Source organism: Dicentrarchus labrax, unplaced genomic scaffold (assembly GCF_905237075.1).
Source record: "Dicentrarchus labrax unplaced genomic scaffold, dlabrax2021, whole genome shotgun sequence".
Lineage (NCBI taxonomy): Eukaryota > Metazoa > Chordata > Actinopteri > Moronidae > Dicentrarchus > Dicentrarchus labrax.
Window position 1 is genome coordinate 23,574,657 of NW_026136720.1, and position 27,363 is coordinate 23,602,019.

General features: G+C 41.6%; 3 protein-coding genes and 1 long non-coding RNA gene across 6 annotated transcripts in view; 1 reads left to right on the forward strand and 3 right to left on the reverse strand.

Moving 5' to 3' along the window:
• Positions 1-184: 184 nt before the first annotated feature.
• LOC127353400 (uncharacterized) lies at positions 185-838 on the forward strand. Its single transcript, XR_007881282.1, has 2 exons — positions 185-313; positions 557-838. It is a non-coding gene; the product is annotated as an uncharacterized LOC127353400 (long non-coding RNA).
• A 462-nt stretch (positions 839-1,300) lies between these two features.
• Positions 1,301-6,341, reverse strand: LOC127353395 (high choriolytic enzyme 1-like). Its single transcript, XM_051382588.1, has 8 exons — positions 6,185-6,341; positions 5,611-5,656; positions 4,330-4,482; positions 3,169-3,286; positions 2,718-2,896; positions 2,399-2,480; positions 1,582-1,711; positions 1,301-1,433 (listed from the first exon to the last, which is right to left on the reverse strand). The coding sequence occupies exons 1-7, from the start codon at positions 6,257-6,259 to the stop codon at positions 1,585-1,587; spliced, it is 780 nt and encodes a 259-aa protein (XP_051238548.1). The 5' UTR covers positions 6,260-6,341; the 3' UTR covers positions 1,301-1,433; positions 1,582-1,584.
• Positions 6,342-7,639: 1,298 nt separating this feature from the next.
• On the reverse strand, positions 7,640-15,123 carry gtse1 (G-2 and S-phase expressed 1). 3 transcript variants are annotated; one of them, XM_051382581.1, is made up of 12 exons: positions 15,028-15,123; positions 14,707-14,776; positions 14,545-14,602; positions 12,595-13,282; positions 11,621-11,782; positions 11,336-11,462; positions 10,388-10,786; positions 9,797-9,851; positions 9,035-9,265; positions 8,659-8,881; positions 8,234-8,350; positions 7,640-8,110 (listed from the first exon to the last, which is right to left on the reverse strand). In XM_051382581.1, exons 2-12 carry the CDS (start codon positions 14,726-14,728, stop codon positions 8,024-8,026), a joined length of 2,169 nt encoding a protein of 722 aa, XP_051238541.1. In that variant the 5' UTR covers positions 14,729-14,776; positions 15,028-15,123; the 3' UTR covers positions 7,640-8,023. The 3 variants fall into 3 exon arrangements, with proteins under 3 accessions (XP_051238541.1, XP_051238539.1, XP_051238540.1); XM_051382579.1 differs by having other exon boundaries at positions 7,640-8,113; XM_051382580.1 differs by having other exon boundaries at positions 7,640-8,113; positions 14,707-14,746; positions 15,028-15,105.
• Positions 15,124-17,149: 2,026 nt separating this feature from the next.
• LOC127353387 (plasma membrane calcium-transporting ATPase 1-like) overlaps positions 17,150-27,363 on the reverse strand; it is a 28,502-nt gene continuing 18,288 nt past the window's right edge. The window contains exons 10-21 of the mRNA XM_051382576.1: positions 26,392-26,634; positions 25,202-25,443; positions 24,881-25,118; positions 23,475-23,654; positions 23,196-23,283; positions 22,721-22,827; positions 21,846-22,037; positions 20,290-20,503; positions 19,222-19,433; positions 19,023-19,130; positions 18,594-18,782; positions 17,150-18,140 (exon numbers count right to left, since the gene is read on the reverse strand). Coding sequence (XP_051238536.1) covers positions 17,757-18,140; positions 18,594-18,782; positions 19,023-19,130; positions 19,222-19,433; positions 20,290-20,503; positions 21,846-22,037; positions 22,721-22,827; positions 23,196-23,283; positions 23,475-23,654; positions 24,881-25,118; positions 25,202-25,443; positions 26,392-26,634 — 2,397 coding nt within the window. The 3' untranslated portion in view covers positions 17,150-17,756. The remainder of the gene's footprint in view (positions 18,141-18,593; positions 18,783-19,022; positions 19,131-19,221; positions 19,434-20,289; positions 20,504-21,845; positions 22,038-22,720; positions 22,828-23,195; positions 23,284-23,474; positions 23,655-24,880; positions 25,119-25,201; positions 25,444-26,391; positions 26,635-27,363) is intronic.

Consider the following 27,363-nt stretch of genomic DNA (forward strand, 5'->3'; position numbering starts at 1 on the left):
CCAGTAGGCCTTTATTACAGCAGACACAGGTGTAAATATTAAACATTAATGGCTGAATTCCATTTAGCTGCTTTAGTTTCATGGTCCTGGTGTCGCGCATTCTGGCTCACTGTCACACTGTCAAGGCACTGCATTGGTTGACACTCTAACAGCCCCGCCCATTTTTAAGGAGGAAGCTGAGACGATGTACCAGTGGTGCGAGGAGCACTTTGTGAGGAAGACAAAGGTCAAACTAGGGAGGGTGATCACCTTGGGGTCTAAGCTCTGTGGAAAGCAGCGCTCAAACCTCCAGATGCTCCATGACCAGAAAACGGTAAAGAAAGCAACTTAGACTGCAGATTGATTTATTATTGTTTGTCTGTTAGTATGACACTGACCTGAGCTAAATTAGTTTAAACTAGGTTCGGGAACAAAGACCACACCCCGAACTCACCTCATTTCCGCTCAAAACATACTTAAGCACACATTATCCGTTCACTCCCTCCTTGACTCATTTTCTACATCCCTGCCCCCCTTAACCCTATTTTATTTCTCTCCCTCTCTTATCCAAATACAGGAACCACTGGGGCTCTTGAAGAGATAAAGAGACAGCTCCCCCACTCAGCGTCTCAGCACCCACTCTGTTCCCTCTGACCGTTTCGCTGAACTTCTCCCTCCATCCACCTACCTAACCAGTCTTCCTTCCTTTCTATCAATCCTCACCCGTCCTTCCCATACCCCCTCATCCCTCGACCCCTTCTCCTCATCCCTCGAAACTTTCCCCTCCATCCCTTAACCATTTTTCCTCCCTCAGTATTCCACATTCGTTCATAATGTGTAATAAACTTTTCTTATTCCATACAGCTGTTGGCGTGGTTTTTGTTAGTGAATTTCCCTTTGGGCACAATAAAGAACATCTGCTCTAATCTAAAATGTTATTATATGATATGTTATCGTGGAGCATAAAGACAGCTTTAATCTGAACTGAAGCTGTTGTCAGCTGATGTTACAGCATCAGTTCACAATAAATATTTTAAAAAGTATATTTTGAGGGGTATCTAACCACGCAGATGGTTATGGTCTGCTGCCCCCTCCAAACACCACTGCCATTATGAGAGGGTGGGAGGAAAACCCCCCTGGGATACATGTAAGCCAATTCAATCAGATGGTGCAAGAAGACCTGGACCTCATTATGTAGGTGCTGAGGATCCAGTTTAACAATATATCTGTGATACAAGCTGCCAGTGTAATTACTGTCATTGTAAACTGGTTCAACTCTGAATTCAGGAGCATTTGATACAACAGTGTCAAACAAACAAGGTTTCAATATTTGAAGGTTTATTTTCAATACAATGTCTTAGATTGTATTAAAAAGTGAGAAAACATTGTCAGAATTTTAAACAGCAAGTTTGATGTGTCAGGTGGCTCCATGTTGTCAGGGTTGTTTTCATCGCCTGTTGGAAAAAGAAACAGAAACACGTTAAAGGCGACAAACACACATTTTCTTATGTGTCTCTCCAAACCATAAATTAGATTCATAGAGGGAACACTCACAGCAACAGAAGTATAGCATACAGACAAACCCAATGTGTGTTCTCTTACTGTTTAACATCTGTACAGACTGTTCAGTCTGGTGATGTCATTCCTGCTCATCTGTTGGGCTGTGCCAAACTCGACATTTGCGTTGGGGATAGGCACCATGGTGGGCTTATTGTTCGCGGAGAATGCATACCTGCAATTATAATGAGTACAGAGGATGAATTGTTTTTGGTTTGTATATAAAATGGAAACTATTAGTTTATTGTTTAAAGGGTCACTCACTCACGTTACAAAAAACAAACAAAAGTAAACAAAACTAAAAAGTGCCACAATTAGCTTCATCAACTAGATCTCTTGTGTTGCCCATTGTGTGGATGGCTAAATAATGAATTTTTGTGTAAATGAGAAAAAGGACATTAATTAGGGACTGTATGAAAATGATTAACTAATTAATTCCTTCCTGTTGATGTTTATTGTAAAAACGTTTTTTAAGACATCACAAAGATGGCTGGGGTTGAACTAGAGGGGTGGCAGCTGCCACTGCTATAAAATAACTGGCCACTACAATTTGGTGGCAAACGCTGTCAAATTTAACATAATGATTCAGATAAATAAAAATAACATGTTAAAAAAGCAGAATTTATTTATTGATTTGTAATGCCACCTTTAGATAGTTCTATTAAATTCTTTACAGATGTGCCGCAATAATCTAATGTTATTTAGTTAAAATATTTTATTAAATTAAATATAAGACTCAGCCACCCTCTTTACCCAACATTTTTCATACAGTCCCTTAGTTAAAGGTACTTTCAAAAATGAGGAAACAAAGATATATGATTTATGTTTATCTGAATAAAGAGATGAATGGTAGCCTTTCAACCTGTGGTACTGCATGACAGAGTTGTAGTCGTAGGGAGTGTTCAGGTTCAGAGTGTTGATCTTGTCGAAGGCATACGCCAAACCTGAGAGAATACAATCAGGACAAAGGGTCAGAAAAGACAGAAAATGACAAGCATTCGGTAAACTGTCTTTAAGAGTGTCTGTTCAGATCTTTGCACTTTGGATCGATCGTCAGTGATAATCCCATTAATTGACATAATAATCTCCAGATGAATTAATAACTAAAACATGAATTACTTGCAGCCTCAGATTAGTGATCATTTTAATGCTGTAATGTGTGTGGAGGCCGAAGTACAGACCGGACTGGATGTTCTCCCACAGGACCCGGATGTGCTGGTCCCTGTCAGAGCGGCACTGTTCGTGGTTGAAGCCGAGGGCGTGGAGCAGTTCGTGCTGGACGGTGCTGTGATAGAGGCATCCCTGACGGTCCAGAGACAGAGTCTGGGAATAACCACGGCGGCCGACGTAGGAGTAACAGCTGCATTCGTACAATTAGATAAAAAATGGGGCGGATTGGATGAAATAATGCAGAAAACATATTTGAATTTTGAGCAGCTATGTGCACTCTCAAGGGAAAGGGAACTCTAAGACAAATGTAAGTCAAGGTCAACTTAAGGGCAACTTCCAAATTAAAGATTTAATCACTGATAGCTGATGTTAATGATGCATTATTTTGTCATACACAAGCAGAGGTTTGAGTTAATGCACTGCATGTAGTTTACACACACACAGAGACACACAGTTTGTTACCCATTGTCGGACTTGATGCTCAGATAGTCTCTCTGGCTGGTGCGTTGGACGAAGCGGATGCAAGAGACGTCGTGGAAGGACAGCAGCCCACGCTCGATGATGGAGCGCTCACGAGAAGCTGACAAGACACAAGCAGGTCAGAGGAGATACATATGATCAGTACGTACACACACCTATCTGCAGCCAACACAACAAACCCTCCAAAATAAACAACAAAATATGATCGATGTGATAACTCTATGATTACGGTTTGATTTGGTTTAGTCGTATAAATGACTTGGTTAGGTTTAGGGAAAGATGTTGGTTTGGGTTAAAATAAGTACTTTGATAAGGTTAGGACAACATAATGGTACTGAGTCAAAATTACTACTTCATTTAAGTTAGGGGCAGTGCTGGAGCACTCAAGTCTGGACTCGAATTTGTCTTGGACTCACTGGTACTTTTACTCTGACTTGTCTCAGACTGGGCCATTGGTCTCACCAAATATTCTAACTGGTCTCGACTGAGTCCAAAAATATATGGGGTTTTCTCTAAAGCAACATCCTCCTTCAAAATAAAACCACGGATGAAGTGAGCTTGTTCAGAAAAGGATCATCCTACTGGTTTAATTCAAAATCCATCTAGAACGGACAGATAGATTGTCAAGACCTGGTCATGGACTTGACAAATGTGGTCTTGACCAACTTAGGGGACTTTTGTCACCGTGGTTATAATAAACACTAGTTAGGGAATGACAGTGATCATGGTGTTAACAAAAGAAATAGCATTGACTGTCAGTCATGTTGACGTTTTGTTGATCCGTCCATCCCCCCTCGACATCATCTGAACTGCTCCTTTGTTCCCAGCATAATGCCTACAGCCACTAGAGGGCGCTGTCAGTTGAACATAAACTTGTACTGGGACGCTTACTTGATCTAACAATTTGATCAGAGGAAGCTTGGTTTGAAAAACAAGTAATAAAGGATATTACCAAATTTGTGATCACCTGAGATCAAACAACAATTCAACTACAACGTTTATTTTTTTTAAATAGCTTCATAATGAAAGCTGTAAATTTACACTAGTTGATTTTATTTGAAACATTAAGCACATTAGATCCCACGTTATAACTCTACATTACATCCAATCTTTTGGTCAACTATTTCAAATATAGTCACTTACAGAAATGTGAGGCGATGACATAGGGCACATAGACCTTTCCATCGGAAGATTTGCCCCACATGCAGCCGCTGGAGGTGCAGGGATCAGCGTTTCTCTCATTTTCATTGTCATAAGCAATGTCATCAAGGACGAAGGGCTCGTCCTCCCTGCGCACTGTTGGAGGAGGACATTGAAGGCTCAATCAGTAATTCAATCATATAAATGAGTTATTTTCCCTTTAAAACTATATCAGTGTATTACTAGAAAGATGGACTAGGATGAAGCTTTAAATCTGTTTTTACTTTATTAGGCAACAAACAACTTTTCTTATAATCGGTGAAATGTGTCCATTGAACCATTTCCTCAAACCCACAGTCAGTGTGATCTGCTGGCTGCCATTGTAATAACAACTGGCACAAATGCTAACAGATAAGTTTGCCAGCGATCATGCTGCCCACATTCGTCATGTGACCTTTGACTTTCAGGTTGTAGTGGTCCATCAAAAGTGTCTTACTAACTATATCCTTGGGTAAAGTGAAAAACTCAGTACTTTGCCACCAACAGGATATCTGGATCAGGTCCAGAACCAACAGACGAATCCTTAAACTAATGTCTAAAATAACTGTGAATGAAGATTTCCCTTAACTGGAACAAAGAGGTCCAAACCATGTAAAACAGAAGGAGGACAGGCGTGTGAATACACTTCTGGCATTATAATCTATAGCTATCCTGCTATCACCATGTTAGTCCTTATGCATGTCTGTTATTGTGTGATTTATGGATTTCATTTACTGTGTGTGTGTGTTTTTCAGTGGTGGTAGAAGTCTTCAGATCTTAAGTAAAAATACCACAACGTCAAAGAACTTGAAAGACTTTTATACGTAACAGAATACAAGTAAAAGTCCTGTGTTTAAAATCCTTCTTCAGTAAAAGTATAATCAGCTAAATAAATTTTTTTATTTAGTATTAAAAGTACATTTGCCCCTGTTCCTGGTATACTGGCAACATTTCACAGCTGGTTGAGGTGGAGCTAGTTTTGACTATTTTATATACAGTTGTATATTCCACCACTGGTGCTTTTATGTCTGTGTACTGTACACTTCCACTTTGCATGTTTATTAATGTTCTGCATGATCATAAATGATTTCAATAGTTTGTCACTTCTTATATTGTTTGTCAGGATGACTTTGTAACATGTGTACAGAGCTACAGATTCAATTTACAGCAATGTTTATCAGTGTACACTGTTCCATCTATCGCATAAAAATATATAAAAAAATGTGGACATGTGTGGTGTCTTACCAACATCCTTGTTTGCCTTCCAGAGGAGCTCAGAGACAGACAGATCCTAGATCAGGGAGATGATGTCACTGTTCGTTAAATGTAGTTATGTAGAGTGGTATGCACAGTCTGCTGTCTATTTGTATGGTTCTAACATAGGACATACTCTCCTCCTGTATGGATGTATGGCTGGACCTGTGTATGTCTGCATTAACATCAGGAGGATCCAATGCACTGCAGTGGCTTTCTAAGTGGTTCTATTTGCATGTTATATCATTGAATTTGTAATATATCTGTAATAAGTCTTCTTGGAATCTGATAACACCTTTAAATTACATTTTTCTTGAATCTTCCCTAGATTATTTGTGCATCATATTATCCACATTCCCTTAATTTAATTTAGCATGAATTGTTTAGTGTTCTTTGGATTTGGGTCAGGATTTTAAATGAATTTACAAAGATATTAAAGTCAGAATCACCCGGTCGTCATGCAGCAAAAACAGGACTAAAGAAGATTACCAATTAATGTAAATCTGTGAATCTTGCTCTTTATGAAATGTTAACACAAATGTTAAGATATAACACACGTCTTCACCTTCTCTTCGGCCAAGGAGCAGTCACAGACCACAAGGAGGACGAGGAGACCGAGTGCGTTCTGTAAGAAAGCCATGTTACCAGTCTGCAGGTGTACAGTGTTAACAACTGGCTCCTGCTGCAGTCGCTGTTTATAGCCGTCAGTTAACTCCTGATAAAAACACTGCTTTGCTCAGTGATAAGATGCACATTGCCTTGAAAACATACTGACGATTCCCACCTTAACTAACCTAAAAAAAAAAATCAGCTTGAGGTGGCAAAAAATGTTCTGGAAAACCTTTATGTGACCTTGTGAGACTGATGGCCCTCCGGACACCTGCTTAATGATGTATAATGTGGTTTATGGATCCTGGGCTGCCTGATGCATGATGGATAAACCAGATAAGTTGGACAGATTTTCTTTAAAAAGTCATTTTTAGACAAAATACAAAGAAAATACAAATTTAAAGTAAAATCATCTGGTTCTGACTGTATGTAAACAACACTGAAATCTTCCAAGCACATTATTTGTTATGTGATTGCACTTCTGAGAAACAGGCAGCTGACACTTTGGCACTCAGTCATGTTTTAAGATAAAGGCACTTTCCAGTTTTCTGTCCATTGATCACATCCTCGTGACCGTGATAGCTCAGGAACACCTCGAGGATGACCTGATCAGAATCTGGTGGTCAAAGGTCGAGGTGCAGGTCCCTGGGACCTCACATTACACATTTTTGGCCATAAGTCAAGGATTTATATGCTAATTATGACAATTTCATAATTCCCAATAAGATAAAATTATGACATTTAAGATCAAAGTTCAGCTTCACTGTGGCATCATGATAATTGTGCAAAAACATTTTTTCAGCCATTATTCAACACCACAGCTCAGGAACTCCTCAGGAAGGAGAGACTGTGACAATATTTCACATTTGGTCAGATACTGAATGGGTGACACTAATCTTGGGTGCCCACCTTAAAACTGCAGCCAAGTGTGTGAAGCATCCTTGTTTAGAGCTTGTAGCTTCTTTGCAACAACATCCATATTTGAAGCATTGTCTGCTGTCATGGAAACCACTTCACTGGGCAAGCAATAGGTAGAATATGACACTTTGGACAGCAGTAGTCCACCACAAGCAGATGATTCAGATGTCATTGCTCTCAGGCCTCTGTAAAAAAGATAGTCTCCAAGTGAAGACAGCATGTTTCTTTGTGGAAATTAATTACTGGAATCATACATACATACATATATAAATAAATAAGTGACAACTTGGGGTGCTCAGTTAGCTCTCCTAGTAGAGTGGGTGCCACACGTACCAGGACTAAGTCCTTGCTGCAGCACTAATGGGTTTGAATCCTTTGCTGCATGCCTTCTCTCTCCCCCCTCCCGCTCCTCAGATGTCACTGTCAATGAAAAAGGCAATAAAAGCCCAAATAGATTTAAAAAAAAGAATAAAATAAAGTGACAGCTTCCATCTTCCCAAAAAAATGCACTTAATACATTTTATTAAATCCCTTCAGTCTTTACTACATATATTACATGAGTCTGACTCTGGACAGACATGGATCTAAACTGCAACTTGACACAGGAGCAGGAACGTTTACAGTAGTGACATAAACAACATTTATTCAGACATCAATAAGAGCAGCAAGACGGAGACAAATAAAATTACAATCAGGTGCAGAAAAACTTCAGCAACCTTTGAATATTTTCATCATTTAAAACACAATACTCTGCTTCAGTAAAGACCACTGATTAAAACTCTGACGTTAACTGGATTATTATTTGAGTTTCTAAAGAGACAGAGGAGTCCAGTTTAGTGTAGATTCCATCAGATCCAGGTCTTTAGGAGGATCTGGATCAGAAGGACAAGTTGATGAGTGGGGCGTTGTTCTCCCTCTTGTCTTCTGGGCTCCACTTGATAAGCGGAGAGGTCAGGTCGATCAGCTGCTGAAACCAATAAAAACCAAACAAGTTTAATTTAAAGGCCGCCCTTCAGATATGTTTTAATACAAATATAAAATACTCTGCTCTCAGTTTGAGGATATAACCAGGTGAGGGGTCAGTTACCTGGGATGTGGTGCAGGTCTTGTTGCCGGTCCGGATAAGGTCGGGGGTGTTGGTCAAGTCGATGAGAAGTTTCTCCTGAGGCTGCAGAGTCGGAGCTGGAAGATCCAACAGGAGAACCTGAGGAGAGAACAGAGCGTTGTTCGCATTTTTGTGCATTTTGTGGCCACGTAATTATTATTATACGTAATTATGTTTAATTAAATGCTGCAAACCCACTATTACTCTATTATTACTCATGACGTGTAACCAATCAGACAGTGCTGTGGGTAAGACAGTGAGCGAGACAACAGAGTGGTGACTGCAGACAGAGAGAGGTGGCTGCATCAGAGCCAAAGTGGATCCAGAATCAGTCGTGGGCAGGTGATAAAAAGTGATGTTGTGCAAACTTACAACTGGGGTGTGTGTTTATGTGTGTGAGGCCTGACCTCCTGTGTCTTGCTGTTGCTCTCCGTAGTCTCTAGTTCGATCAGGTTTTTGGCGGGCTCTAATTCGCCCTTATTCTGTGCTCCAAGATCCATGCTCTCTGATTGGTCAGACTGTGGAGGGCTGGCGGGCAGGGCAGCAGGGGGCTCCTCTTCCTCGAGACAGAAGGGCTGGATGTCGGGGGCATCAACAGGTTCCGCCTCCTGTATGCAGGCAGGGGTGGGGCTACGCAAAAACAACAACACAGTGATAAATGATTAAGCGAGACCCCTGTTTGTGTTGCTATGGTAACAGGCAGGTGACATGCTGCAATAGGACTGCACCCTCAGAGGTCAGGGCAGCATTCCAATTAGTCGACAGCCGTTCAAAGCATTTCACCTGCAGCTTCTTTCTCTGCTGGCCGAGGTGGTGCTGAGGGCGGGGTCAGATTCAGGGGTGGGTGGCGGTCTTGTGGGTCGGGTCTGGTTGGTGGGTGTGGCAACAGGGATGGCAGACATCCTGCGCCTCACTGGGGTGGGGAGGGCCGAGGGACGCCGCGCCTTCACCTGCAGCGACTTGCAGCTGCCAGAAGAAGGTGTCAGAGGACCAACAGAGGGCTTCTGAGGAAGACTACAGGAGAGGAAGGGGTTTATTGATGACTTATTGATGGTAGAATTTAGTCCCAACATCAGACGTAAGATGCGAGAGGGGACAGAAGGTGCAGGTGTTAAGGGATGTTACAAGTGTTTGTTTTAGCTGGAAGACATGTTTTCGATCTAGAAATATTCTTTAGTATTTAGAGGTTACCTCCAGTTTCACATTGTCATTGGTTATAACAAGCTGAGCGATGAAGTGTTCTTGTAAACAAAGTTTTGTTTACCTTCTTTTTTCAGGTCACCAAACCCGCTTTAACTGCAAAAAATTGCTGTAAGATGCCACTGTGTCCACTCAATGCCCTCACATTGCCACATTAGGCTACCTGTTCTGCTCTGATTGTGGGAATGTTTCATTCACAGAAGTTACTAAATAGAAAAAAATTGAACTGAACACTGCAGAGCTTGAAGTCGTGAACAATCTCAGCAGTGTCAGTAAATCTTCGGTATTACATAAACATGAATGACGTAAATGTAAATAACAATGGGGTAGTGTGATGTCATCTACCTGTCTATGCTGCTTGCTGACATCAACCTCTTTGGCTTCAACATCTTTGAGACATCTGGAGACAAAACACAAAGACAGACAGACAAAGTGAGAGACAGACAGGTGTATCAGAGAATTAAACACAGGAACAGTCCTAATTTAGTTTGAACCAAAAGATTGAAATTAAAACTCATGAGTTCAGTCCTGAAGGTAAAGACCAGACCGGCTAAAACATAAAAAATAAATTCAATATTATAATTATTATTATCATTATTATTATTATTATTATTATTATTATTGAGAACCTCTGTGTGGTCTAATTTAAGCTCTACTCTTGGTAATCAGCAAATTAAATTGAGAGACTGATGCAAAATAGTGGGCCCCTGAGAATAATAGGCAGAGAGGTTTGTGGTTCAGCTGTTGATCCGCTGCTGTAGCCGAGTTCAGGCTTCAGGATCAGAATTCATATTTTTGTGTATCGAATATGTTTTTTGATTGAAAGAATCCAAACTGAATATCAGTTTTCTGTACAAACTCCAGGATAAAACAAACCGGAAACTTATCTCATGACTGAATAAACCAAATGGCTCTGACATCCTCAGCGTCTCTCACCGTCTCCATGGAGGACTCCTCTGACTCCTCCATTGGGTGTTGGGGGGACCAGGGCCTCCGGTTTGGATTTGGTCTTCAATCCGCTCTGTGGCCAGGCTGAGGCGGCGGTGGGGATCGATGCAGTCCTCTCCAAAACTCTCTTGGCAGGAGTTAGCTGGAGGGGCGTGGTCTCAGCTCTCTTCAGTGGCGTGGACCTTGTGGCTTTGACACGTTCCACCTCAGGCAGCTTCCTGGTCTGGGCGGACAGTGAGCGGCGGCCGGCGGTGGAGGGAGCTGGCGCTGCTGTGGCATAAATGGTGGAGCGGCGGGGCTTGCTTTGATTTGCTGGTCTGCTGATGCTGCTGGGAGCGGGGCCAGTGGAGCTGCTCAGACTCCGGTTCACAGAAGAGTTCAGTTTACCTGAGAGGAGACAACACTTGATGAGAGCTGGAGGATATTCAGTTAGAAGCAGCTGGTCAGTTAGCGGCTGACTGTTGGCTAAACACAGCTAAATCAGCTATGTGTTAATTACAAGGGATTTTGGAATTGTCGGAGCATCAAAGGTATATTATAGTATATTATCACCTGAACATGAGAGTCATAGATCGTCCGTCCTTAGAATGAGCCTTTCATATCTACCAACACTGCGGGTCGGCTTCCATGGAGGCCTCCATGTTTCTACAGTAGCCCAAAACGGACAAACCAAACACTGGCAACAACTCTTTTTTTTTTTTTTTTTTTACCCGTTTTGCAGCCACCGTAGTTTCCCCTTCATGCTTGGAGTGTGAAGCGAGGGAGTTGCAAATCTGCAACTCACTCACTAGATACCACTAAATCCTACATGTGTTTGTTTGCAGCATACAGGACGGATAATTGTTAGTTGTAAATGTCTGTGTTAATGTTAATGTGTGTTTTGGAAGTCACACTGACCATAAAGGCTTAGCAAGTGACAGTTAGCTGTTAGCGTACCTTTAGCGGGGGACAGAGACATGCTGGAGTTGAAGCTGGACACTGAGGACGAGGATGAAGATGTGTTCTTCCTGTCCATCACCCTCCTGCTCTGAAGGGGCGGAGCTTTCACACTTGACAAGTTCCTCTGATGGAGAAAAGAATTCAATAATCAGTTATTTTTACAATATAAATCATTTATATGATCAATTTCAATTAAAGTGTCTGGCTGACTTTGTCCGACGGTTGCAGTTTGACCAGATTTCTATGATATATCAACCAGACTGTTTTGAAAAGGTGTGTTACCTTGGTGGGCGGAGCCAGCATGCGTTTTCCTAGCAAGCTGGAGTTGAGGGAGGAGTCGCTGATGTCAGACGCCACGCTCGTCGAATCAGAGAGCAGATCCTCACATGACTCTGCCCTGCTGGAGGGGCGAGAGGCCGGGCTCCGTTTCCAACTCCCTACTGCCTGAAATAAGAAAAAGAAAGGAATCAACAGGTGGTATCACCATATATTCATTCATCTATTAACACAGTGGAATCCAAACTGAAGGTCGGGACCCCTGTTGTGGATCACCAGATAAACTCTGAGGGGTCAGAGTTCTAAAACACAATCTGTACCCTCACTCACAAAAAACCTTAACTCAAGGGCGACTTACTGGCTTTTTCTAAAGCTTTCTCTAGACAACATGCAATTCATGGCTGTGCGATTCCTCTGTCACTTTACACTCTGTGGCTGTGTTATATTAGGGTTGAATAGAGGGAACGCAGACCCCAGTATTCCAAAATCTCCTCCTGTTTCTCAGGTAAAATACCTGTGGGAGCCTGATGTTTCTTATTGTGCATGTACCTGTCTGCTGGTAATGACCTGAACTGATACAAAGACACCATCTTTGAGGTGAACTTCTAAGAGGATATGTTGCTCTACTGCCACAAAAACTAAAGAATAGCATAATTCTTTCTTTTAACAATGTCTAATTAATTATTTATAGCTTGGTTGTGTTTATAGTCCAAAACTTAAAATGTGGGAAAAGAGTGACATATTCCCAGGTGGTGATCATTTTAAAATCAGCACCTTGTACCAAAGACTCACAAGGTTCTGTAAGCTCAGGTTCTGGGAGGAACAAGTTTTAAAGTTGTTGAGTTCCTGTTGAGGAAGGCCTACAAGAGAGCCGCTGTTACAGGCTGACAGCAGACTACCTTTGACAATTGTTTGGGTGTTTTTATAGACGAAATGTTTCACCTAATAATTGAAAAGTAAAAGATACATAAATCTCCTACTTTGCTCGGTGGTTGCAGTCTGGGTTTCTCCACTCTGCTCTTGCTGGCTGAACAGGAAGTTGTTGGGGCAGCCGGTTTGCTCGGCAGTACTACACCCAGTGTGGCTTTCCCTCGCAGTCCTGTCCTGGCCTGAGTCTTGGCCCTGGTCAGAGGGCTGGAGGTGCTAAGTCTGGCAGCTGGGCGGGTGAATGAATTTGTGTTGGCAGAGGCATGCCGGGTGGATAAACGTGCGTTGGCAGGGCGGGTGGATGGCGCTGCTTTGGAGCTGCTTCCTCTCAGCAGGCTGCGCTGGACAGCAGGTGGCAGCTGCTTCATGGGACTGTCCTGCACACAGAAGGTCTGGCGTTTGATGGGGCTGAGCGTATTGGCGCTCTGACCGAGCACACCCAGTTTGGCCTCAGAGTCCTGGACAAACTCCTCCCTGCCGGTTGTGGTGTCAGTGGACATGTTGGTGATCTTATCATCCTCGCTGTGTGCCAGGCTCAGCTCGTTGCTCTGTAGCTGGTCGGCCAGTCTGTGGGCTTCCTCACACACCGCCTCCAGCTGATCTCCGGTCAGCGGACTCCAGCTGGCCCGCGTGCCACCATTGCTGTCCTCAAGCCGAGACGCCACGTTAACAGAGACACACTTCTCCTTATGGCTGACTGGACCCACGAACACCTCATCTTCATCTTCGTCACCTTTGGAGCTGCAGAGTGGAGAGACATAACAGACATCAGAGATGACAGGAACACACAGAGCTTAGGAGTGATGTGAGAGAGCTAAAACTCAAGGAGGAAGAAGGTGAAAGCTCTAAAACTGAGCTCAGCTTTTACAGTTTGAAGATGTAAATGTTTTTTAAATAATGTTTGTTTGTTTGTTTGTTAAACCAAAAAAGATGAGCTCAGTCATGAAGTCTTACAGTTAATGTAGTACCAGTAGTTCACCAGCAGATGTCAACATTTTGACAGTCCAAAACAAACTGCTATTGATCATAATGCTAATGTAACAGAAAGAATACATGTGGTGTAAGCTAAAGCTCCATATCACTTTCTCACTGTACAATAAGGTTTACTTTCATGATTTAGCCCCATTTGAGACCTCAGTGCATATCCTATGCAAGATTTAAGGGAGTTTTTCCACATATTTTATCTTCAAAAGACGTATTGTTGTGATTTGACAGACTGTTTGAACTGATAAAACGTTCCCTGAAACCAAGTTTTCAATCCAAAGTATACACAGTGCCACTTACTGCCCCAGTCTGCCATAGGTAGAGCAGTGAAGAAATATGGTATGGAAATATTTTACTTAAATGTTGATTTTCACCCAAGTGAACATTGTATCATTCATAGATGTTGATAACATCACAAAGATTACCTGGATAGCAGGCTGAAAAACAAACCTGACCTTATAACTGTGAGTAGTGACTGAAGGAGAGTCATTATGAGAATTAACATGTTGATCGGCTCCTCTCTTGTAACCCTAACCCTCTGCACCACCCAGAACATCATTGGTATCCATCCGCAGAGCCCAGAGGATACTAAAAGACCAGATCCCCCCCCCACCGAACCACAGCCTGGTCCCCCTGCTGATACAGTATCTGCTGCACCGCCAGACTATTCACGTGGAACTCTTCTGTAATACATCTGACAGGTTGTACATTACCACACCATTACCTTGTGACTACCCTCATTTTTCATCCTGTATAGTATCATAATGGCAAAGCTGAACCTTCAACCTTGACCTACAGAGATTTAAAAAGATCAAGCTGAAAGTGGCTGGGGCAAAACAAGATTTTATAAATAGAGAGAGTTGTTAATGATGCTTTTACTTGATAAATTATAACCCTGACATGACAGTTCACAAGACCAACAGGTATTGGTATCAGTGGGAGTACTGGTGATTCTGGTCCTGATCATACCTCCCACTACCTAAAACTGAGTTTACCAGAACCCGTCCTGGGTTTCCTACCTGGCAGGTGACAGAGAAACATCGAAGTCAAACTTCTCATCAGGCAGAAAGAACAGATCTGTTCAGAGACACAAACGTGGTTCATGAAACAGTTAATAAAACACATGACCGTGGGTTAACTGTGTACCAGTGCTGACTCAGGGTCAGTGAGTGTGAACGTACCGCTGTTAGGTCGACAGTCCATCCCGCTGCTGGTTCCTCTCTGTGGGTTACAGATTGATCCGGATCAGACCTGCAGCGGTACAACCACACATTCAACTATAATAATATATATATTTTTTTTCACGCGAGCACACCGGAGAGAGTTGAACGTTAAACGTAATGCTAACTTTAACGTTACCTAGCCCATTAGCTAACCATCTAACCGCTAGCGTCAATGTGAACGGAGCTTTAAAGTGAGAATTTAAACCTGAACTTTGTCTCATTCAGCGGCTCACGGGACTCACACGGAGTCACTGCTTAGTTAAAGTAAAAACTACAAACCTCAGGTTCCTCGGAAAACTCTCTAATCTTCTTTTATGCTCAGTGCTTCGCATTCAAACTGCAAACACACATATCCACACCAACAATTCAAATCTGCTGCGCTGCTGGTCACGTGATTCAGACGCACTCAGCCATTGGTTGGAGGTGTCTGACGGGGGAGGGACCAGAGTTGTGGGGATTGTAGTCCACAGAGTAGTTTCCGGGTTGGTTTAAACCGGTTTTAAATCCGATTCAAAGTTTGTTTCTAATAAAATAAATAAAAATGAACTTTCATATGAAAAAATAATATAAAATAATAATGTGGCCATACATTATTTTAATATATAACTGCTTTACAGCAACATCTCTGAGTTTTAGCCACGAAAAAGAAAACGTTTATCTTAAACTGTAATTAGTTAGTAAAATATTACCTTTTTTACCCTGGGGATTGTTCATTTTTTCAAAGGTTTATTAGTAAGTGAAACTCAATGAATGAATCAAAGCGATTCATTAAAGGATAGACTAAAGAAACGAAGAATACAATTCATAAAGAATGAAAGTAGTTGCCTAACAGAAGTAGAAATAGGACATTTTTGCTGTTATTGGATAGTGGCAGCTGTTATTGGATAGTGGCAGGTGAAGGTGTAGACGGAAAACAGGGGAGAGCATGTGATACAGGTTTACCCGTACTCTTCTGTAATATATATACAAAAAGAAATCAAAACAGCTTTAAATGTAGAATAGAAATTATACATGAAAGCTAAGAGGACATTTTCTGTCACACAGAAACAAGCCTGAAAAGGTTGACAATCCCACCACAAGGTCCTTTTAGACACCTGAGCTGTCAGTCTATATAACCTTTACCAGTTGACATGGAAAAGTAGGACACAATTTGAAAAGTGTCTGCTCAGGCTATTCTAACCACTGTCAGTCTGTGTCTTGGAAGTCAGACGCAGTGCCATTTGTAATCGAATAATTTTCATTTTTAATAAGCAAAATACATGTATTCATATATAAAGTCACACACACACACACACACACACACACACACACACACACACACAGGCCTATTAATTCAACGTTCCACAGACCCCTGTAATACTGACACACACCACTAGAGGTCCACAGATGCCTTGATGAGAAACAGTGCTTCAGGCCAGTGATTCATTACCAGGGTCACTTGTATCCAGGAGGAGCTTCTGCAGGTCCCAGGGGCTGCATGAAAGGAATTATACAATACCAAATAGAAAGAATAAAATTATGATATGATTAAAAAAGGCTGCAACTTATTTAAACTTAATATTTTTTCGTTTGGTCAATACAATGTCACATGTAGGTCCCCAAAGATGAAAGGATGTCTCACTTAGTGAAATGCTTGTTCCCTTCACTCCTTTCTCCTTTTGTCTCTTCTCAGATGCGAGGGCAGGAGGTGAGGAAAGGAACTGAGGATGTACGAACTGAGAAATGAGAAGAGGGAAGTATTATGTATTAATAAGGCAAAGCCTGAAACCGGAGTAATGAATTATTGTTGTAAATGCATTATGAAGGAGGCGGAGCTTCAGCAGGTCACAGTGAAGCTGCTTCAGGGTTTCCACTCTTTTCCAGTTTTCCTGACCATATAGGACAGCACTTTCTCACAGACGGTCATATAACTAATCTGTAGGCCTCGTATTTTAACATCTTCCCCAGTTTTATTCCTCTTTATTTAATGATGCAGGACTCATGAAGAACGTTCATTACAGGTAGGTGGTCAGCATTTCCTAAACTAAACCACAGGGGATTTCACTACAGGTCAGTAGTTTTCCTCTAACCTAGGTCTACGTAGGCAATCTGAGTGAGGGGTTAAAATTAAAAAAATAAAACATTTCTAGACAATCTTGATTATTTCCAGGATATTTGGTCATTTTATTACATTTCCAGGTGTTTCCATGACTGGAAAACAAGTCTTTCCAGGATGCGTGGAACGCTGTTCTTCTAACTCTCCACAGAAACAGTCAGTAGACAGTTTGACTTGTTGTTAATCTTCTGGAGGTAAAGATGCCTTTAAAGAGTTATTTATACATTGGATATAAAGGACAAAAGGAATCATCATTTCTTCTTCTATCTGATGTGAAGGTGGGTCACAAAGATCCTGCTCTGGAAGTTGTTTTTTTAAACTTTTAATAACTTTAAGATTTACATCTTTTGAAACAACAACAACAACCTAAAACATTTTTTACAAAAACACTAGAATAAAATCCAACGTAAGACATTTACTACATTTCAGTCACAGATCCTTAAAGTTAAACCTTGACATAAAACTAACCCGAACTCGTCACCGTCACCTCACATCAGCTCGGTTGCTGACAAACTGACAGGATGCAGATCAAAACGAGCTCTGACTACGTCTGAACATCAACATGAATATTTACAGATCAGAAACTGATTATTGATCGACCACCTCACAAACACTCTTTCTCCTAAATAACAACTGCAGAGTTCATGTCTATTAAAGTAAAGAAGGAAACATAAGTCTGTGAACCTGCCACCGCCGCTCAGCTCACAACCACAAACACACCTGGAAACATTTCTGCTTCCTGGATCCTAAAAACCAGCAGGTGAACTCCTGACGAGAACCAATCAGACAAGTCTGTTTTTAAAATGTTTTTTTTTTCATTCTTTGGCTCTCAGAAGAACCAGAACTCTCGCCGTAACAAACAGTAAGAGCAGACCAACAGTAACAAAAGGTGGTCAGGTCAGGGGGTGGGGCTTCAGAGTGAGGTCTCCAGGCTGTGGAGGGGGCTCCCCGGACATGGCGGCAAACCTGCTGAGTTGGGCGGGATTAGACCGGACCTGGAGGCGTCCTTGTGCAGTGGGACAATGCGGTCCAGGGCGCTGTTGTTCTGATTGGGTGAGGACGGGAGAGGCGGCAGGTGGGACAATCCAGTTAGCGGTGGCGGGATGACAATGGAGTTGCGTTTGGTGGGGGCCTCTTCCTCGCCTTCTACCTCATCGATAAGGGGTATCTGAGGCTCAGAGTCCTCGATGCGGAACTCAGGGTGGCTCATGAAGTTGTGGATGGAGCTGCGGGACTCGGGCGTCTCCAGACCTTCGTAGGGAGAGACGCTGTCTCTGAAGGCGTTCACTACACGAATCTGAAAGATGAAGGAGAACAATTTAGGGTCTAATGGCGGAGGAAAGTTCTGGTGGTTTTACTACCTGGGTTTTATTCTCAACGAGTCTGTTGTGACTATGGATCTGACTATGCAGCTCCACTAGAGCGGCTGGGGTTAAGGGCCTTGCTCAAGGGAACCTCAGTGATGGTATAATAATAATATCTGATATAAACACATAAGACAAAGCAGCACTAATAAAACAATATTTCCTGTTTACTTGTGTTTGGTCTCAGAAACAACTATTCAAAATGTTTTATGTAAAACTGAAGTTTATCTGAAAGCTCCAGCTGAAGTCTCAATGTACTGTACGTTGTTACAGTTCCTGAATATCTTCAATGAAGAGTCCAGAGTTACGATAACCCACAATTCAGACTGGACGCTGTCATGAGAATAGGACCCAGTTGGAATTTTCCTTTAAAGGTGAAACCATACCTGCGTCTGGATGCGGTTGAGGCCGCGGCACCAGAGCACTTGGCCCCTCTTCAGCTCCATTTCAGCGTGGTCAATCTCATCCAGGTCCTTCATCTCCTCCAGCTCATCCTCAGAGATCTCGTCCTGCTGGGTGCCGTGACCTGCTGTCTTCAGGAACCTCAGCCAGCTAGTGGGGACACTGGACACCAGCTGAGAGGGGGACCAACACAATTAAGGGTTAGAGCCAGTTTCTTGTGTAATGACGATGATTTCTAACTTTTTTACAAGTTGATCTGTAAATGTTAACCCTGACTCACTGAGCCCTGCTGCCCCTACTTTTTTAAAATCACAGCTAAAGCCTTGCTGACCATGTAATCCCCATCCCTCCTCTTTCTCACCTAATTTTCTGTCTTCTGTCTACTATCAAAATAATGGTAAAATGTGTCTCACCTGTCCCCACAGGAGGCTGCCGAGGCCCAGGAAGACACACCACAGCCACTGCTCGATGGTCAGACGCACACAGCTGAACGGTTTACCACCAAACTGCACGATGGCGATCTACAGGACAAAAGAAAGACGACATCATACAAGTCTTTTTTTATCACCTCAGACTGTGAGCTTGACAGTAACCTCGGCTCTCACAGATTACCTGTGTGACGAGGGTTCCCAGGACGATGGAGCAGAAGATGGGGTTTTTGAAGATTCCCTCAAACACATTCCTCTCACCATGTATCTTGCGAGCATTGAGCTCGTTAAATATCTGCATCAAGACGAACGTGTTGAACACAATGGTGTAGTGCTCAGAGGGCGGGGCATGGAGGGGGGCATTCCTGCCACTGTCGATGTCAAATATCTTCTCACCTGTGAGAGAAGGTGTAGAAATCAACTCAATCCCTCCTATGCTTTTACATCAACATTCCAGTTGTGTACACATTAATAATGATGGAATTAAAGTATTGTTAATGGGATATCAGGAGGATAATTAAGGTTTTTGCACCTTAATAATTCCCTTAATTCCCTTAATATTTGATTTATCGGCCAAGTATATTTATACATACAGGGAATTTGACTTTCAGTGTGCTTACACACAGTTACAAGAACAATGTTAAGGAAGATACACAGAAATACAGCGAAAACAAGGACAACAAAGCTTAACAAAGGTAAGCAAACACAAATAAATAGTAACTACTATGTACTATATGTTAATAATAGTAGAGGTAAATGCATATATATGTAAGGGATAATACCTGATATTAATGGTTCACATTGCTGAAGGAACTCAAGCCTCTGCTCTAGTGTCAACTTTCATGTCGCTTTGCAAGCCCCTCTAGCTTCTATTGGGATTTTTACATTTTCCTGTTTTCCTTTTCTGTATATTTGTGTTTTTCATGTTCATATGTATTATCATCTTTTTGATTCAATATATGCACAAATTGCATCTCATATAAAAGGAAGGTGCCCCAGCCTAATTGTTATTTTTTCTTTTTCAAGAATATTTCATTCACCAGTATGGTTCATTGTCTAAGACCTCCGATAATCAATACTGTACGACATGCACAGAAACACGTTAGCAAATCCTTATCTGCATTTCAATGGACAGCAATCTTAGCACATCTAATTGTATTAAGATGTGTTAAGATACAGAATTATGTGGATCTGTGCCTTAAACACAAACTGAGTCTGTTTCAGACCATGAAACTGTGGTGCGTTCACTGACCAATGAAGAGCAGGGTGAAGATTATGGTTAGCTGGTAGATGGCATGTCCCAGGATGTTCTTCATCATGGTCCGGGAAATGAGCGGCTTGTTGCGGCCGTACGGATTTCTGAGCAGTAGTGCCTCGGTCGGTGGCTCGGTGGCGAGAGCCAGCGAAGCAAAGGTGTCCATGATGAGGTTGACCCACAACATCTGCACGGCTTTCAGAGGAGAGTCCTGGAAACACACACAGATCTACAGTCAGTATCAGCCAGCAGAGAAACCACAAACCAATCAACCTGGAGTTTCAGAACTGTTTAGTGTCCATTTAAAACATAAAAACAAATTTGATATTTCCTACAAAAATCATAAATTCACACATCTTTAGACTAATAATGATCTTCTGAATATAGTGTTTGCTGAGTCTCAGGAAGTTTTTGGTTGACTTTATACAGTATTTGACTTTTAGAGGTTAGTGTATGTCATGTACTCTTCTGTTATGTTGTTTGTCTTCAGCTAAGAGGCACTGCTGCCAGCTGTGGCCTGGAAAATCTTGAAAAAGAGATTTGTAATGTAAAATACATTTTCCTGTTTAAAGTAGAAGTCTGGTGTAGCCTAGGAGGCAAGACACTGAATCGTTCCCAGGACAGACTAACAACTTACATGGATGCTCAACTGTATTGTTGTGCCACTTGTGTGAGTGTGTGGCTGAATGAAAGTGTTTTGGTAAAAGTGCTATACAAATGCAGTCCATGTATTAGTATCTGTTCTTTTATTTGCAGACAAAACCAGTATTTTTTTTACTGCAAGGGAAACCTTAAAGTCCCTGAAAACTTAAGAAAGGATAAACATTTATTAATTAAGGGTAACTCATAGCACCAACAGCAGAAGAAGAATGATACACAGGTGCAGGTAAGAGTACAGAACCAAACCAGGGTAATATGAATAAAAATATAAATCAACTTCTAATTTGTTTAATCAGGATTGTTTGGGAGTGGTATGATCAGAACGGCCTGATGTCATAAGGAAACAAACTGATGTTCATCATAACTTTTTTATTCAAATGAGGCCAACCTCTGATAGGTGCATGGAAGCGACATCACCTTTTTCAAAATACATTTGTTGTAATTGGACAATATTTGCTCTAATTAGTTTGATCTGCAATCTCTATAAACGCCGATCAGAAGAGGTGATCAGCTAACACATTTATTTTATTCCACAGGAAGGTTATTCAGTCTTTAACACATATATTTACTTGGGCATGTTGTGTTCAGGGACTTGTTTTAGTATTTTGCAGAGAAAAGCAACAGCATCGTTTTCGATATGCAACATCATTAACGAGCCTCCGTTTAATGCACGGCTCACCTGGGGCAGTAAAAACTAAATCGCGTGTGAAAACATTCAAAAGGCAAGTTGTGTTTTATAAAACGTACTGCTGATCAACAAAGTAAGCAGAATGAATCAAAACTTATCTGACAAAGTCCCCACTGTCACTTAGATTGGACTGTTAGACTGTCAAACATTAGTGTTATTTTGTCCACCCTTTATGTAAGTAGCAGCAGTATTAGATGGCTCAGACCTGGGTGATGCAGGCTCCGGTGAAGGCCACGATGACGGCGACCACATTGACAGTGAGCTGGAACTGAAGGAACTTGGAGATGCTATCGTAGACGTTCCTGCCCCACATCACGGCCTTCACAATACTTGTGAAGTTATCGTCAGTCAGGATGATGTCAGATGCCTCCTTTGCTACGTCCGTCCCTGCGATGCCCTGCAAAACACAGCATGTAGGTTAGCTTACGTAAACCTAAAACTGAACCTGGTCGTGAGCCTTGGTTAAGACCAGGGGGTTCAGGACTCTCCTGAACTTGTCTGCTATCAGTCTACATGTGAAGAACGCTGATGACTGAAGGACATGATGTAATCAGCTAAATGCGCCTCACACATTTCTGATTGGTCAGGATCAACTGAGTGGAGTTATACGAGGCAGTAGAGAGAGGCTGAAGGTTACATAGGATAGGTTTAGGTTGCCGTTCTTATGATAATAACAGACCAATAAAGCTAGAATAAACAATTGTTTGTCTTTTTTGACCTGCTGTCTGCTCTGGATTAGAACCTGGTAAAAACATTTAAAAAAAAACGGTCAGAATGACCTGAAGGTCTGAGAGGATGGGGCCACAACAGAAAACAGCAGAAGTTTTAACTTTAATCTAGATTCAAGTTTAATTTCCTTAAACTTGAAAATGTAGCCATTTAATATAAATCGTATATATCTGAATATTTAATGACATATTAATACATTTACAAATAAGTTCACAACTTAAGTTACTTACTTTTTATCATGTATGTACTGCTTACTATTTCAACTGTTTTATAAACACTAATGGCAAACTTTAGTTTACAAAAACTGTTAACTAGGCGCAGCAGTTTGATGACATTGGCAGCAATCGTTACCATGGCGAAGCCGACGTCCGCTTTCTTGAGGGCAGGACCGTCATTTGTACCATCACCTGTTACAGCGACAACCTGCCTCTGCTCCAGCACAGTACTGTCAATGATACCTGAGATGACAACACACAGACACACAGCTAAGACACACTTACTGACCAAATAAGGATCCAAAGTGTGTATTAACTCTGACCGGCTCTTATTTTGTTTTCATATCTGTTTTAATTTTATATCAGGGTTGCATATGAATTTAAACTTATGCTCACATTTTCTTTTTTTCACTATCTTATTCATTTAAATGTTTACATGTATGTAAATCACTGTAAAACTGCCTTGTGAAGATTGTCCTGTATAAGATAAAGAAAAGATAAAATGAACTTGCCTTTGCTTTATATGTCTCAATACCATCTGTCTCACCCATACGTCTATCTAACTTCCTGTCTTCCTCTGCCCTTCTTGACTTGGTTAAAGTGTGCCTAACCTTTGACCAGGGTATGTTTATCCGTTGGAGATGATCGGGCGAGGACTCTCAGCTTTGGCCAAATCTTGTCAATACGCTCCTGCTCAATCTGCAGAGAGAAAGAGAATACATAAATAAGTCTACAATGCAAAAAGATTTATTATTTGTAGACTTTTCTGAACCTGTATTGTTTTGCCTTTACAGGTACTTAGAAATATTCAACCCTCTAGTGTACATTAGAGCCACAAATCAAAAACAAAAAAGTTTTAGATTGACTGCTGTCTTTTGGTCCAGTCTGACCTCTCCCAGCTCGTTGTGTATCCGTCGGTTGAACTCTTTCCCCTCCATACACAGGAAGTCGTCTCCAGGTTGCAGGATACCACATTTTGTAGCGATGGCCCGGGCGGTGTTGATGTTGTCTCCGGTAACCATGCGGACAGTGATCCCGGCCCGCTGGCACTTTCTGATGGCTTCTGGTACCTGATGAGAACACCAGTGGAAACATCAACAATGATACATGTTGAGGTTTACTGAGGCCTCCAGACAGATGACAGAACACTGAAGAAATTAAGAAACAATATGATGGAAAGAACAAAAACTGATGACTGTCAGACAGCTTCTTCACACACTTGTTATAGCTATTTAAGTCCAAAGAAATGTTGGTCCTGTGGGGTGTAAAGAGTGTGGTTTATTGTTGGCTGTGATCCAACCCTTCAGACATCTGCAAAGGCACATGGTTAAATATGCCAAAATATAATGCCAAAATAAATAAATAACTTACATCTCATAATGCTATTTACCAATGAGCCATTTTAACAGGCTGTTAGTAAATGGCAAAGCACTGCAGCGTGAAAACATCTACACAAAGTAAAAGAGTAGTAAATCTGACAATCACACAACCTGTATTAATATGCAGAATCTTGCATGTAACGTACAATACTGCACATGCAGCAATGAGGTCACAAACCATCTGTGGGCTGCAGTTTGTTTTGCCAGATTAACCTCACTCTGATGTGTAAGGAGATGGATAAATTTGCACATTATCTGAGGAGCTGTACGAGCGATCAATAAACTTTCTTTGCCCTAGAAGAGAATTATCACTGTTGGAAAGCAGCATTTCCCCTCTTAATTTGAGGTTTTGAGGACCTCAGTTTCTTAAGAGTAAGCATGTGAGCTCTTTAAATCCTACACTGTATATTTGTTAATAAGTATTCCCAAATCCACTCTTCTCCATTCCCTGAATCCATGACCTCTTCAATACCAGCCCACATAGGAGTCAGACTGAGTTTCTTACCCTAAGACAATTGAATAAATAATATTAATACATTTAGTATTTTGCAGAGAAAAGCAACTGTTTCGTTCTCCATATGCAACATCATTAACAAGCCTCCAAGTTAATGTACACATTAATACATGCCATTATTTTACTAGAGAAAAGGCCTAATGTACTTTTAGATCAACAAGTCTTAAAATAAGAATGGACCAGTGTTTAAGGGAGCTCTTCTTCAGATGTTCTATGAATAATTTTATATGGAGTACGGTCTAGACCTACTCTATTTGAAGTGTCATGAGATTACTTTTATTATGAACTGGCGCTATAAAAATAAATCTGAATTGAATTGAGTAGTGACTCATACTGTTGGTAGTTCAACTGTGATTGGCTGGTTGCCTCTATGCATCCCGGTGTAAAGAGAGGGCTAACTTACCTCAGGTCGTACAGGGTCTTCAATGCCAACCACGGCGATGCAGGTGAGGTTGGTGAGGATGTGGGCCTCCTCGTCCCACTCAGGCTCTCCATCAGCAGCGGGGAAATCTCTGTAGGCAAGGCAGATGGTTCTGAGGCCCTCCGACGCCATCGGCTCAATCACCTTTTTCACCAGGTCGTCTCGGTCCCGAGGTTTAAACGCTTTGGCCTCGCCGCTGGCCGTCAGGATCTTACAGCACCTGCAACCAAAGTAAAGAGTCATGTGATCATCATGTAACTGAGCACAGAGTTGGGCGAGCAGCAGCAGCAGCATGAAACGTACTTCCTGAGCAGGATCTCAGAGGCCCCCTTGCTGTACATTCGGTAGCTGCCGTCATGCATCTTTAGCACAGTGCTCATGGACTTCCTCACAGAGTTGAAGGTGTAGACCTTGAACAGCTTCTCTTCTGGGATTTCGTTGCGGATGGTCTGGTAGTCTCGGTGCAGTTTGATGGAGAGTCCCAGTAAGGCACATTCAGTCTTGTTTCCCACCTGGCGAGCCAGCCCGCCCTCCTTCTCTGGAGGCTGGAGGAAGGAGCAAGAAAGATGTTAAATCACACTTTAAGTTTGAGCTTTTCATAACTAATCAGCTCCTTTTTACGTGGTATGGGAATTAAACTCACAACGGCAGCAGCATATGACAATAACATCAATCCAATAGCAGCAATGAGATACAAGTTTCAACAAACACAGGTAACCCTAACCCTAAGGTTAAATGTTCCATGTGTAAGATTCTGAAGCATTTTACAGTTAATTGTATTTATTAATCACTTTTTACTGCCAATTAGTAAATGGGATGTCACGTAAGTTAAAAATGAGACCTTACCCAAATTTCTCAGTTGCCTATGGACTGATTTAGATGTAACATTTACCATCTCTCTTTGCTTCACTACAGTGTAAACAGCTGTTAGCTTATAAATGGAGTCCCCTAACATCTACAAATGACCGAGTCCAACATAAAGACCAAAGTCGAAGCTAACATTACTGCACAGTTGTGAAATATATTGTGATGCACGCAGACAAACTGCTAGGTAGCTTATATAAAAAAATACTGTCAGCTGCTTCATCCAGATTCTTGGGGCTGATCTGGTTGGCTTGACCTTTGCAGACATTTTGTGTAGCAGTAATACTTTGTCTTTCTTGTATATTTTGTTTTTTAATTTTTGGTATCTCACGATCCCTTAGTTTTATTAGGTGACCCATTAGAGGGAACCACTAAACAATAAATCTGTTAATCCAGAAAATAACTGCCACTAACTGATAATGAAAATGCTTGTCTGAAGACAGTCACTGCAGAGGGTTTTATCTGATAAATAAAATACTTGTTTGTCTCCTCTGATCTCTGCAGTGGATCCAGGAGACAGTGATCAGATGAGTCTTGAGCTGCTGTGGCAGCTCTCCAAACCAACCAGCTCTAGGCCAAATGCTTAACTCACAAAGCTTCCTGAATGGATAGCTATTCTTACAGCTCACCATAATCTTGGTGGTGTAGGCGCAGTTGACCCCGATGCCTGTGATGAGCAGTTCCAGGATCTTGGCAGGAATCAGGTCCGGTTCTGGCACCTTTTTGTAGTACCGTCCTGCGATGTAGGTCTGCACCACTGTCATGCGGTTCATTGTGAGAGTGCCTGTCTTGTCGGAGCAGATGGCCGTAGCATTACCCATTGTCTCACAGGCATCCAGGTGGCGGACCAGGTTGTTATCTTTCATCATTTTCTGAAAGAAAAGTGTTAACTGAATCTGAGTACTTTGTTCTGAATGTATTTGACAATGTAAGACATTTACAGAATGAACAGTGTTTAATCCAGGATTGTCTGGAGGGGGCCAAAGAGTAGTAAATCTGACCGAATCTTGTGTGTTTTAGCCCACATTGTCTGTAAAGGACATTATATTCATAATACATAATCACATATATAAAAATGACATTATTTATGAAATTCATATAACATTTAAAACTATGCCTGTTCCTGACTGATCAGAACTTTTGTAATAAGAATGATTAGACCTTATTTGTTATTTATTAATTGACACCTTTACTGTAAGGTTTATCATATGCTACAGTGATGGTTAATGTATTATTTCACGTTGTAGGATATTTTAAACTGTAAAGTTACAGGTTTAGGCTGAGGCGTAACCTATTCCTCAAATGATATGGGTGTTACTTTGACAACATTGCCTGTTTTAGTCTGTGTTTGTGTGTGTAGTGTGGCATCTGTAGATAAAACCGTCTCATTCTGAGATGACCACACACACAACCATTCCTATATTCACTACATTATACACTAATGAAAACATACCTATAAATATTACATTTCTTTTCTGCCAATAGATCCTCCTAAATGTTACACACTGGACCAAAGCCTATCAACACGCACAAACACACATTCATATAGAGCATGTGGGTGGAACTGATAAAAACAGATGCACGTTTCACAGGTCTGAGTA